Source organism: Brassica rapa, chromosome A01 (genome assembly GCF_000309985.2).
Source record: "Brassica rapa cultivar Chiifu-401-42 chromosome A01, CAAS_Brap_v3.01, whole genome shotgun sequence".
In the NCBI taxonomy this organism is placed as follows: domain Eukaryota; kingdom Viridiplantae; phylum Streptophyta; class Magnoliopsida; order Brassicales; family Brassicaceae; genus Brassica; species Brassica rapa.
Genome location: NC_024795.2, coordinates 13,671,693 through 13,686,082, shown reverse-complemented (window position 1 = coordinate 13,686,082; position 14,390 = coordinate 13,671,693). Strand labels below are relative to the sequence as shown.

The following is a 14,390-nucleotide window of genomic DNA, read 5'->3' as shown; positions in this document are numbered from 1 at the left end:
ATAAGAATTTTTGTTGTTGTTTCGAATATATTTATCAGTTTTAACTGAATTTTACATATTAGATTTTTTATTAGATTTAAAATCAGTAGATTTGATATATTTATTTATGAATTCTATTTAAATTGTTCAGATAAAAAATGAAATAAAAATAAATCGTCTTAAATTAAATCTTAATTATGTGTTACATTGTGGTTTTGTTAATTTAATTTGTGATTACCTGAAGAACAAAATGGTAACAGAAGCAAGAACGAGATGAAAACCACCAACTTCATCATTTTGGATGGGGGAATCACTTATGTGAAATGGGTTTGAAGAAAATAAAATCTGGGGTAGACTTTATATGATAACGCCTAATCGATCAATGGTGAAGTGAAATATTTTCTTATATGTAGATGATTTTGGAGGAATTTTTAGAAGTCTTTGACAGATATAATGTCCAATTTATAGCCTTCATATATCCCATACATAACCAATAACTTGATAAATCAGTCGCAATTAATTCTGAGATCTAGCCATCAATCAATACAATAAAATAGAAACACAATTTAGACCTAATATTAGTATAGCATGTGATATGACCTTTTTCTTTGGACAACTGTGTGTGATATTACCAAATTTAAACATTTATATTAATTATGTTCCATAATATTAGCATAACAACTTGATTATTTAATTAATTCCCTAAATATTTAATTATTTTTAAACTAAAACAAATAAAAAGATATTTATTTAGACTTTTCTAAGATTGCAATTTAATAAAATTTAACTATATATTTTAAAAGTAAAAAATTCATTTATTTATAAATATAAAAAATGTATAAATATCTAAATAATTAAATAAATTCGTAATTATTATACATTAATATTAATTTAGTTTGACTTATATACACAAGATAAATTTATAATATCATATATATAAATTATAGAATAACTAAATATTAAATTTCATAATAAATATATTTAAATGACTTAATATACTACTTACTTTGCAAATTATAAAATAAATTAAAATATATACACATAAAATAAAATAAAATTTTAATTTACGATATAGTTTAATTCATAGAAAATATTAGAAAAGTAAATATTAAATTAGTGACAATTAATTTTAATTTATTTTTTTTATATAAAAATAGTTATTAAAAATTAGATAATTACATATTTAGTTAATAATAAAAAATATTTATAATTAACTTTTATTTTATAGTTTATTGGAACATATTAGGTTGGCCAGTGCAAGACATGTTAAAAGATAAAAATGTGTGACACACCAAATAACCAAATAATTATATTTTAAATATTTGATAATTATGTTGTTATATTTATATATTTCTAAAATTTTGACTATTGAATATTAAAAACTCAAACAAAATTTATGAATATAGGTTATTCTGTAAAAAAAAAAAAATTCTTTTGAAACACTAAATTGATTAATCAACAACAAAAAATGTTATAAAAAGATTCTTAAACCTTTATAAGATGAAAGTAGAAAAATGAAACTCAAATGAGTCTAGGGTCCACTGTTCTTGCAAGCCGACACTGCATCATAGTGCTATAGAGAGCTGGTTTCATGCAGCAGAGAGAGGATATTATGTTCCTCAGTAATTTATCAATAAAGCAGACCATGTATGCCACATCATTGCAGTCAGGGCCGGGCCTGACAATTTCGGGCCCAGAAGCAAAAAAAAAATTTTTTGGCCCATAATCTTAATAAAACATGAAAATATTAAAAGGTGTTCCCATGTTATTCGAACCCATAACCTCTCCCTGTTATATATCTAGCTTTTACCACCAGAACTAAAGAGAAACTTCATTTATTTTTGGTCCCTAAAATAAATATTCTTTTGTTGGCCCCAAAGCCAATGCTTGATGGGCTTGGTATCAGGCACGGCCCTGATTGCAGTTGTGATCGTGCTTACGACTGTTTCGTTCCTGCCACAAGCTATGGATCGTTATGAAAGCAAACTTCAAAAGACAAGTTCGAGTCTCTTTTCCGCATGGAGAGCAACCTTCTAGTGGTGATGTTCCAATATGGACTAAGTCGTAGCCCATTATGTACCCCACATAATTAATTACGTGCATCACTTATTTCAAATTCCGTCCCCTTTTGCATTGAAAAATGACTTTTTGGAGTCCATAATAATATTTGTACTACCAGATATTGTATTTATGCTTTTAGGGTAATTTTTTATTTTGAAACTGAAAAAATACAATATCTGGTAGTGAAAATATTATTATGGACTCCATGTTATATTTTACTTTAATTATCGTGTGCGTTGACATACTATCTACATGTTATATTTTATAAAGTGAATTATATATATATATATATATGTGTGTGTGTGTGTCTACAAAGAAAAGATAATAATGGCAAAAAGAGAGAAAGGGATGGGAGGTAAGAGAAAGTGAAAAGTGTGACTTTAACTTACGGGTGTTAATTCGGGGTGGTCCGACCCGGTCCAAACCCGCTAAGTCCGTAAATATTTGAGTCCGGTTCGGCCTGGTCTGGAAATATTTTGAGCCTAGAATTTAAAGCACGGCCCGGCCCTTATAAGGTTTTTCTTGCTTTTTTGAGCTTTTCGAAAAATAATTTATCATCGTCACTTCTATCATTTTAATACATGTAAATTTTAATTAAAAAAATAGTTTTTTTTGTTTTAAAATATAAAGTAAGTTTAAACTTTTCTTCTTTATCAAATGTTTTTACTTTTTCGTATGCTTTAAATACATATTATAAATAAACCAAATTTAATAAAATTAAAATAATAAAATAAAAATTAAAATTAAATATATAAGAGAACAAAAATTTATGATAAACATGGTCAAACGTTTCATACTTTGTATTTTACAATAAAAAATACGTTGTACATAAAAGAAGTAGGTACATTTGCAAAATTTAAAATGTGACATTTGTAATGATCAAACAATAAAATGCATTAACAACTTTTATATTTACTTTGTTAGAGTTTGAATAAAAATATTAAAATAATATGTCAATACTAATAATAGTTTTGATTGCAAGAACAATAATATTTAAGTTAAGGTATAAAATTTTGGTTTTCGGGCCGGTCCTAGCCCAAACGGGTTAAAGCCTAAAATACCCAAAAGCCCAAATGAACTTAGCCCGGAAGACCCGTTTTTGAGCTTTAAAACTACGCCCAAACCCGCTGCGGGCTTCAGCCCTAATTGACATGTCTACTTTTCCACACACATTCGCATGTCAACGATGAATTTGACAAATATAGAAAGATCATAGGGATTGGTTTCCCTTCAGCACACATAATGATTTGCAGGGGTGGACACAAATCAAATATTTGAGTTTTGGAGTTATTAGTGATTCCATCGTTCCGTCCGAATAATAAATTATCCAATCTGATTCGCTTCACAACTACCCTGATATTCAGTGCCCAGATAGATATCTACAAATATTTATATTTTAAACAAGATATCCGATTCGTTCTTATAATAAAATAAAAAATTAAAATACAAAACTAATATAAAATATAATATGTTATTACAAAACAAAAAGTTATTTACCTTTTACAGCTTTAGCAACTAAATTAATCAATTTTTTTATTATTTTTTTAAATTATAAACTTACATATAGTAAAATAAATTAAATTTTATATATAATTCTTTTAATACATGTATATCTATATATATCCTTGTAACAGATCAGATATATGTTCCTAAAAATTTGATATTTGTTATTTTATTCATTTTTACGTTATTTTATTTCTTCGTAGAGTTATAGATATTCAAATTTTTAGGTTCGAATCAAAACATATAATTATTCGAATCAAAATTTACAGATTTGTTTCACAGCCCTAGTGATTCCAACTAGATGGGGGTTCAATTAATTTTGTGCCAGGCCTGGGTTGATGTTTTATACGATCTGTTTCTTGTTTCTACTAGGTTAAGATCCGCGCCATGCGCGAAATGAGATTATGTAAATAAATAATTTTTACATATTAAAATTTATTTTGTATTTATTTATGTATTATGTACATAATTAAATTAGATTAAGCACATTAATCAAAATAATACTTTTTTATTTATTGAAAGTGTTTTTTGTAAGTAAATCAAAAAATCATTTTATTTATTTTATATGGTATATAATTAAATTTTAATGATATTGAGATAGATATATAGTATATTTTAATATAAATATTTATTATTAATACTTTCTAATCATATGATTTTCTTAACATTTGCATTTGGTGAAACAAATAATTTAAACCATTACTCACAAAATTTTCAATGTAAGATTTTTTCAATGCACAATTCAAAATCATAATATTAATGTCTCAATAAGGTTTCAATGCAAATTCCAAAATTAACATATTTGTTTATTTTTATATGTTATATATTTTAATTTAAACGATACTGAAATAGACACACATATATATATATATAATATAAATATCTATTAAATGACATTTCATATTTATAAGATTTTATGGTCGATATCTTGTTATAACAAAAAAAGTTAAACCATTGATCTTAAAATTTTCAATATGAGACTTTAAACATTTTTAACAATTTATAGTCGTTTAAAAAAAAATCTAAATATAACATATAAAAAAAATCTAAATTATTTTTTACATAATTAATGTGATTGTTTAATTTGTTTTAAATAATATAAAAGTAAACAAAAAGAAGAGAAGATACAAAAATTGTTATCAAATCTTTATTATTCATAATCATTAATTGTCATAAATGTATTAGTCATATTTGGTAATTTTGTAGCTTTTATTTAAAAAAAGAATGAAGAATATTCTTTTGTACACAACTAATCAATTGATAGTTAGTTTAATAAAATGTATAATATATGTTTAGATATACCAACATATTTTCTAATTATTCTAAGAATCATCGTAGTACTGATACGTGACTTCTCAATTAATATATAAGAGATTGGAATTGGGATGTTCAATCAAATAAGAGCGATCCAAACCGAACAAAAATGTTTTTTTTTTTTGTTTCAAAACCTGCCTACCGTTTCTTTGTAAATCTTTCCAAATTAAATTATACCTTGCCAAAACTGATACTCAAAACAGAAATAAAAACGTAACGAAACAGAAGGGAATGATATCGATTTCTTTTGGTTTCAATAACCAATAATTTTGAATGTTGGATTGGACACTCCTAACTGAGGTCGAAAGATAAAAAGATGTTCACAAAAGTGTTTTCAAAACCAAATTGATAGTAAAGTGCGCAATATTTCCAATGAAATGAAGTAGATCAAAAATTTTGAGTCACAAATTAACCATATTGGTGATAATATATCAAAGACCAAATTCTTGGTGAAAACTCTGCTATATATTTACCAACTATCTGTCCACCTTATTATATTTTTTGTTTTTGTTATTGCCATAACTAAGTAACTAACTATACTTTAGTTAGATGATAAAACCAGCTCAAAAACTTTTTTTTTTTAATTTAGATGATTGGTTTTGACAGTACATATCATCTTACAATACTAAAAAGAGAATATCGTGAGTGGAGAGAGTGTCCACGTCGTATAAAAAATCAGCCAATGAAAAAGTCTCTTTTCGCCACGTCACCATGCTTTTGACTAGAATAGAGTAAAACTGGCCTTTAGTGTGGGTAGACTTAACATTTTAATTCGACCCATACCAAACCCACGTGGCTAAACCTTTTTGTTCGTCTCCCCCGACTCTTCCACTTCGTGTTCGTCTCCGATATCGGAACTTTCACGTCGTATAAAAAATCAGCCAATGAAAAAGCCTCTTTTCGCCACGTCACCACGCTTTTGACTAGAATAGAGTAAAACTGGCCTTTAGTGTGGGTAGACTTAACATTTTAATTCGACCCATACCAAACCCACGTGGCTAAACCTTTTTGTTCGTCTCCCCCGACTCTTCCACTTCGTGAGTGGAGAGAGTGTCCACGTCGTATAAAAAATCAGCCAATGAAAAAGTCTCTTTTCGCCACGTCACCATGCTTTTGACTAGAATAGAGTAAAACTGGTCTTTAGTGTGGGTAGACTTAACATTTTAATTCGACTCATACCAAACCCACGTGGCTAAACCTTTTTGTTTGTCTCCCCCGACTCTTCCACTTCGTGTTCGTCTCCGATATCGGAACTTTCACGTCGTATAAAAAATCAGCCAATGAAAAAGCCTCTTTTCACCACGTCACCACGCTTTTGACTAGAATAGAGTAAAACTGGTCTTTAGTGTGGGTAGACTTAACATTTTAATTCGACCCATACCAAACCCACGTGGCTAAACCTTTTTGTTCGTCTCCCCCGACTCTTCCACTTCGTGTTCGTCTCCGATATCAGAACTTTCAGTTAACCTTGAACCATTACTGACCAATCAATGATGATTATTTTAACTCTCCTTGATTTGTTTCGTTTCACCTCCCGTTGATCCTTTTCGTATATAAAGTGCTATGTCTAAATCTAAATCCACCCAAAACCCAGTTGGCTGTAGAAACGCTCATCTTAGTGATATGTGATTGAGGTTGGGGTTCTTGGTCGAATCGCTTTCAAACGGAACTACAAGTTCGGTTTTCTCTAATCTTTTGGATGCAATTCTATTTATTTTTGCAGGGCTTATGTTTTTGTATGCCAATCCTTACTATTTGATCTTAGCGACTGCATATTTTGGTTGAGTTGTGGTTCACAGTGATCAGTCAATTAAAGCATAAGTCAGAGGAGGGGATGCTTATTGATAAAGATTCAGACAACTTAATCTTGCCATCGTGAGTTTCTTGAATTTCTGGCAACTAATTAATGATTTTTTTCCTTTCTGATTAGTGATTACTGATCTTTGCAATCTGATTGTAGGCTGGACATGTTGATTCCGGTAATTCAACACTTTCAGGTAAACTACTGCATCTACTGGAAGTACATCTCAAAAGCAAATGACTAAGTTTGAGAAATAAGCAAAGTTGTAGGCTCTGTTCGAAAACGCAGACGCCTAGCCACTTAGGCGCCCGGCTAATCGCTGTTCGGACATCCGAGGCGATTTTGACGTAATCGGCCAACAAAATCGTTAGCCAATTAGTCGGTCCGCTAAACCGATTACTCGGCCCATTTACTGATTAGTCGGTCATTTAACCGATTAATCGGCCCAATTTAATAGGCTTAAATGGTTAACTATGAAAGTATTATATTGGGCCTCATAGGAAATCCGAAGCCCATATACCTTGAGTTTGCATTGTATGTGTATTCTATATATAGAGTCAGACTTCGCCCCTCTTTTCTCCAGTAAGCTATGTGGGACTTTGTCCAAGGAAAGGAAATAATACGAAAATAAATAAAAATCATTTAGGGATATAGAATCCGGGTTGTTCAGTGCACTAGCAAATGTCTCAGCCACTGGGAGACAATGTATACTTGTTTTCTTACACATATGTCTTTATATATACATATAGTCCTCTCTTAATTTGTGCTTCAATTATATGATATTCAGTTTTGCTAACAATTAATTTTGTTAAAACTAATAAATATAAATTTCAATAATAACATACGAAAAAATATTATATTCTAATTTATTTATATTATATATTTAAATTAAACATTTTAATAAAATAAAATAATAATTAAAACTAATCTCCGCGTATATCCCGATTAATCTCCGATTTTTTAGTAACTCGCTAGGCTCGAGGTTACCGCCCGACTAGCGTCTAGCGTAGTTTTGAACATGGGTTGTAGGTAACATGTTTTTTTTTTTGGATTCTAGAGACTGTAAAATAAATAATTCTGCACTGTTTGCTTAACAATGACCGTGTCTGTTGCTTATCTCTATACTAAAAGACATCATGCTGTTTTGCTAGACTCTCCTGGAAACAAATATTTTGTTCCGAACATACCGTGATTCTGGTCATAGATGCAACTATTGGTGCTTTTGAAGCTGGTTTTGATAATTTGAAAGGCTAGACAAGGGAGTATGCGCAGGTTCTTTAAGATTTTGGCATGGAGCAACTGAGCAAGTCATAGTCGCATTGAAGTCAACAAATGAATATTGTTGCGCATTCGAAGTACATAATTAATTTGATTAAGCAGTATGTTGGATCTTCTCTCATTCCTGCCGCTTTGAAGAATCGTATCTGACATAGATTTCATAAAGTGCCAAGGAAAACCAAAACTTGGTTTCGGCTCCCTGTGAAAGGCGCAAATCCTCATTGTTCCTGTTTCTTCTCTCTTGGTACCGAACCTTGCATTTCTGGTATTGTTAGCGGGTGAATTGCTTAGCAAATCTGAAACAGTTCATGTCATGGTTTACTTTTTGTTTAAATACAGGTATAAAGGTCCAAGTTTATTGGATGCAGTTGACTCTGTCAAGTCTCAGGATCTAAGGTACAGAACTACTACTTTGAGTACAAGTTATGTTAGGTGTTATGGGTTTCCAAGTTCTCTTTGTTGTCATTAGCTTTAAATCGAAAAACTTTCTTATGGATTTGCCTTAGTATATTGTTTAAGGATACTAATGAGACTGCTTCAACTAATGGCTTACATGACTGGAACTTTCTGCTAGGTAATTAATGGTTACGCCATCGGGACTCCGATTCGGAAGATCATGGAACCGTGCACGTCTCTGGAGCGTGGTTCTCAGGGTTGCACCATTGCGAGAGCTGGAGATAATGTAGCAATAGCGTTGCAAGAAAATGATGCAAACCAAGTAATGTCTGGAGGTGTGTTGTGCCATTATTATTACCTGGTTTCAGCAGTAAATGACAATAATTATGTTTGACTAAAAATCAGGTTATTATTTTGTTTTATTTTTGATGAATATCAGTGTTTTGTGGGAATCCTAAAGAGATGGATCAAACTGATTTAAGAGGTGAATGCATCATTTTTCTTTACTGGAAGCTAGGGAAATAATTCGAGAGCAGAAAGAGGATCTAGATCAACCAATGTGGATTCTCAAATCAATTATCGACCCTTCTTTGTAGAGTTAGAGGGCATATACAGATTAGACTTCGACACATGCACCACCCACTTTCGAACCACAAAATATTAAGAACCCTAAACTCCCAACTCAAATTTGAAAGAAGTGCGTAACTGAAATTGAGGAAGAGAGACGAGAGCTTAATTACCCTATTCCGAAAATAGCATTCTAATGACATATTCAATTCTTCTTGTTCTCACTTTGATTTCTCCTCTCTATCTTTTCTCTGGTTTTACTTCAAAAAGTATGAACCTTAAATCTCTAATTTGATTTGAGTTTTATTAAGTCAAGAGAAGCACACATTAAAAATGTATTTTTTTTTTAATTTAACGTCAGTAATCTTCTGTAAACAGAGTTTTAACTATCCCGTTAAAATTTTTGACGGCGGAAAGACGGAGGCCAATTTGAAGGTTTAATATGTTAGAGTCACTAGTTCGAGGGTTTGAAGTGTGAGGCATTGAGCACCGAGTTTAAAAGTCCGTCTCTTTCACACTTTTATGCAGAGCCGTGCCTGACATTTGGCAGGCTAGAAGCGAGAAAAAAATTTTGATCCAGAATTGCTCTACCCATCACTCGAACCCAGGGCACCCAACAAGAGAAACCCAAATAATAGCATCTTTAACCATCTCTACTACCTAATCTTCATGAGATTTGCCCCCAAAAATTCTTTTATACTGATCGGCCCTCAAGAAAATGCTTGATGGGCTTGTATCCAGGTCTGCCCTGCTTTTATGGTTTAAAATACGATTTTTCCATTGAAATTTTATAACTAAAAGGTTCATATATAGCCTTCCTAGGCTCGATCACCATTTGATAATATTTTTAGGACGTAATCTTGGATCGGATCGTAATAGGAGTCAAAAGTTCATCCCCAACGTCGATGTATTTTTATGTGTCTACATGATTTTAAATGAGCCCACACACTTTTTGTTATCAACAAGAGATTTATGAAGTAGATATGCGTTATTTTTTTCTGATAAAAAAAAAGAGTAGATATGCGTTATCAACGTACTATTCACTTTCAGAAAGACTAAACAGTGCGTAGACATATGCTTGTAAATACTTTTCTGAATAGTTCTATCTCCATCAATGCGTTTTTCTTCTCCATATGTTTAGCTAAAAGATCTAATAATTTTTTTTTTTGAATAAATGTTAAATTTTATTCATCAAAAAGCCTGTTTACATCATGTGTAATCCTATTTCAAAAGAAAAACCCTTTACAATAGATCTTCTAAATCAGAAACTATATTCTTGTCTCAAACCAAAATTGAAGAACTCTTTCCATACCCTTCCTCCTATCCTTCTTAATCAAACTCAGCTTGTTTCTTATACCCTTATCAATGGTCTTCTTCAATATAGCTATAGGCATAGCCTTCTCCCCATGTCTTATTATGTTCCTTTCACGCCAAATTGCATAGATAGCTGATTGAAATGCATATCTGATGCAAAAAGACCTCATCCTCTCTCTACTACCATCACATATAAGAGGCACAATAATGGACCAGACATTGGAGTATGAGCTTCTCAGGATTCCAAGAGCAAGATATTCCCAAACTTGTGAAGAATAGGAACATTCAAAGAATAAATGATTTCTGGACTCCGTTGTCATTTATTAACAAAAGATCTAATAATTAACAAAAGAACCTTATATATAATACTAGGGTCGGCCCGCCCTACGGGCGGGATATTAGTTAATTTGATATTCACTAAATGCTCGAGTTGAAATTTGTTTTAAGATTCAAGAATTTGGTTATCTGTTATGTGTTACTTATTAGTATGAAGTGGTATAGTTGTTTTAAGATTATTTTTGCTTTGGTATTGTATCAAATTAACTAATTGTCCGACTCATAATTATAGATGTACAAATGTGGATTTGTGATAAAGTTTGATGACAATACTGTTTTTTTTTTAATTCTTATTCATAGTGGAGTGTGCATGTGTCAGAAAGAGGCCTATATCAACTTTTATGTTTTTGCGTATGGATTTTAAATATATATTATTTTGTATAATGCATACTTGCTCTACAACATTTGCTTGTAGACTAAAAAAACTGTTTTCTATATTTTTAAAAAAGAAAATATTTAGTCTAGAATATAACATGGACATATGTATTGACTATATATAGAAGTTGGGTGTTATTTTAAAATGACATATGTATAGAGGTTTTTCAACCATTACTTCTGGCACAAAACATTTATAACTGCAAATACCTTCTTTTAAAAGCAGAACTAATAAAAGCGTGTATAATAAATGTATTTTGATATATATTATATGCATCAGATTATAAAGGTTGGAAACATTGCAAAACTGTTTGGAGCAAAGTTTTTAACTTCATGATCTTCATCTTGACGCTAGTTCAGTGCCGGCCCTGACTACAAGCATAAAAAGCATGGACTTCCAGCCGACACGATAATAAGTATTTTTGCGGCCACATATTTATAAAAGTGAGCCTAGTGGTTTTAAAAGAAATTACTAGGGCTGGAGGTGCTGAGTTCAATTACCCCTGACAGCCTTTTGTTTTATTTTGGCGATTACAGTAACGTAATACATGCTTCCAACAACATAACTTTCAAAATAGATATGACTACAACGAAAACGTGGGACCAAAATGCATTATTCGAATTCATGCAAGTGGATAGAAAGCAAGACGGGCCAAACCACACATTCCTTCGGGTGCATCCACATCTCTCTTGATTCTCATGTAACCATTTTCTCCCCAAGTTCGTCCCCATGAATTCTTCAGTAACCAATACTTAATCCCTTCTTCACTCATCCCGTAACCAACTACTGTAACGGCATGAGTCAGTTGCGTCCCACAGTCTCCGTCAAATATGCCACTCCGATATTGCTTAAACGCAGGCTCGTGGCCATTTATCGCCACTGAAACAGGCTGTTTAGATACTGCCTTTAGCAATGATTGCTCGTCATTACTTGGAACCGTCTCGTATCCACTGATGGTAGCAGCAACGGAATAGGTTGATGAACATGTTTGTTGTGACTCCTGGTAAGGATAGTTATCTTCTGTTGTGATTCCTTGGTTTTCGATTATGTACTCGAAAGCCTTGGACATTATCCCTCCCGCACATCCTTGGTTGTAGTCTCTGCTGCAATCCAACAACTGCTGCTCCGATAGCGATAGGAGCTCTCCTTTCGCAATCTGTGTTATGCCTTCTACGGCTGCCACCGCCGAGAAAGCCCAGCAGACTCCTGTTTCATTTTTATAAATTATATATATTATTTTTAAATGTGATGTAAACCGAATTATATAATCATAAATAGGTTGTCTGCTATATTTTGTGTCTATTAATTACAACAATGGTTTAGGTTAAAGTAGTATAGCTATTATTGACAAAAAAAGATTACCACAGTGGCCTTGGTTCTTAACGGAGGTAACCGCCCCCTCCTGTCTCCAATCCATGTTCTCGCCAGTGTCACTGACATTTTCATGTCTAAACGACACCTTTTTGTGCGAACCTGACGATGAAATTCTTAGCATATCTTCAGGAACCACCAGCCCCATGTACCTCGCCCGAAATTCCTCGTCCGTGAGGTCAGAGAACTGACTGACATCCAACGTGTACGTTATGTTCGTATTCATGTTGTGCCTCTCCACGAACTCCAAGTTCTTCTTAAAGATCTCAAACCTATTTGTTTTTTCAGATTCATCGGAGTAAACACGATGGAAACGAGCCATCCATTGCTCATGTTTCTCCGCAACAGCAGAAGCTTCAAAGAGTCCCCCACGAGAAGTGGCTCCTGAAGTTCTAGAACTCAATATAATGGCTAGAAGCAATAAAGTGATCGAAGTCATTCTTTTAGAGAGAAATGTATAAAAGGTTTTCTAAATATAAATGTTTGGGTTTCAAGGAACGAGTAAGAAGGTGGCGTTATATAGAGATTGCAAACTGTAAGGTCGCATGTTTTTTCTTGAATATTCTGACGATATTTTGTTAGGTAATGATCGTTGCCAATTTCAACACGCTAGTAAGTCAAGTACATGGCCAATCAAGCTACACTAAACTTACTTTGATTGAACCTCGTTAATCATGATAACAAGGTTGGGCCCCAAATCGTGTGATGACTTATACAAGTGGGTCCTATATAAGATAGTAAACAAGCGATTTGACAATGAGGTGGAAAATTCTGCGAAAATTGTACATGATTGAAATTCTCATTAGAATAAGTGGTCAAATTTCATATATAAATTTATTTATTTATTTTCCATTTTGACCGTTAACTGCTTAAATTATATTAGGATCGAGAAAAATACATGTATCCAAAGAACCAAACACAATCCGATTAGAAATATAATACTAAACTCGAACCAAACCTGATTAAATATCTGAACGGGTTCAAAATTTTAATATTTGGAGAATATAAATCTAACCCAAACCAAACCAAAATATTTTAGATACCCGAAATATCTGAATCAAAATAATATTGATAGATATAAATTACAAAAAAACAAGATAAATATATTAATTACTTTAAATTTAATATACAAAAGTATCCAAAATATAGATTTTTTTTAAATTGTTGAAAAAATTAACTGGTTGTATTCGACTTTTTCTTATTATTTTCCAAGTCGTCTTAGCTCTTTTGTAATTTTGTAACTCTGGTAAACGAGCATGGCTCCAAAAGAACTTTTAAAATTCAGCGGAAATCATGCTTGGAAAAACGAATGAAAATTCCAGTCTCTTTGCCAAATCACGTTCTGATCAGAGTCTCATTCATTCGAGTGTACGATGGCCTCTCAAGCTATGGCAATAAATTGGAGTACCTTTTCTTAATCTTTTTTTTTTGTTATATGTAATTAAGAAAAAATAATTTTACATTCCACACCTTTTATTACAGTCAACTTGATACAGATGTTGGAGAAGATGATAAATATTATTAACCTTGAGATGACGTTTCTAAAACACCAAATGGTCCAAATCAACTCTCAGAATGTGAAGAGTTTAGCATAAGAAACAACTCTAGAACATCAATGAGGGATTTTCCAAAAAGGTTCACAAGAAAATCAAAGAAACCACGGAGAATAGATGAAGAAGACTAACTAACTTTACAATTCTCGATTACTCTATTCTCTTCAAGTATTTTCTGTATTTTTATGGTTTCTTGGCTTGAAACATGATGAAGTTGTTGGATAATTCCAAGACTTGTGGAAAGTTAACATATTAATAAATATTTAAATTGTTAGGAAATAAACACACACAAAAGAAATTTTGAATAGGAAAAAGAAGTTTTATATTTTGATTAGGAAATTGTCTTTCACTATAACTATATGTCTCATTGAGAGTTGTTCTACAAGATCTAAGAGAAACTTTGAGAGCTTTAGTTTTGAAAAGTTTCTAAAGCAATAAGAAAAATTGTTCTTATAAGTCTTTGTGTTTTTAGATATTTGAATTGGTATCAGACTTCAGGTTGGATATTCGATCTAAGTTTAAGTTGAAGCTTTGACCCTGG

General features: G+C 31.8%; 1 protein-coding gene and 1 long non-coding RNA gene across 2 annotated transcripts; one reads left to right on the top strand and one right to left on the bottom strand.

The window, feature by feature from the left end:
• Positions 1-11,378: 11,378 nt before the first annotated feature.
• On the bottom strand, positions 11,379-12,792 carry LOC103875205 (zingipain-2). The gene is made up of 2 exons (XM_009153699.3): positions 12,288-12,792; positions 11,379-12,131 (listed from the first exon to the last, which is right to left on the bottom strand). Exons 1-2 carry the CDS (start codon positions 12,733-12,735, stop codon positions 11,548-11,550), a joined length of 1,032 nt encoding a protein of 343 aa, XP_009151947.1. The 5' UTR covers positions 12,736-12,792; the 3' UTR covers positions 11,379-11,547.
• On the top strand, positions 12,131-12,869 carry LOC117132732. Its single transcript, XR_004456257.1, has 2 exons — positions 12,131-12,501; positions 12,585-12,869. It is a non-coding gene; the product is annotated as an uncharacterized LOC117132732 (long non-coding RNA).
• The last annotated feature ends 1,521 nt before the right edge of the window (positions 12,870-14,390 follow it).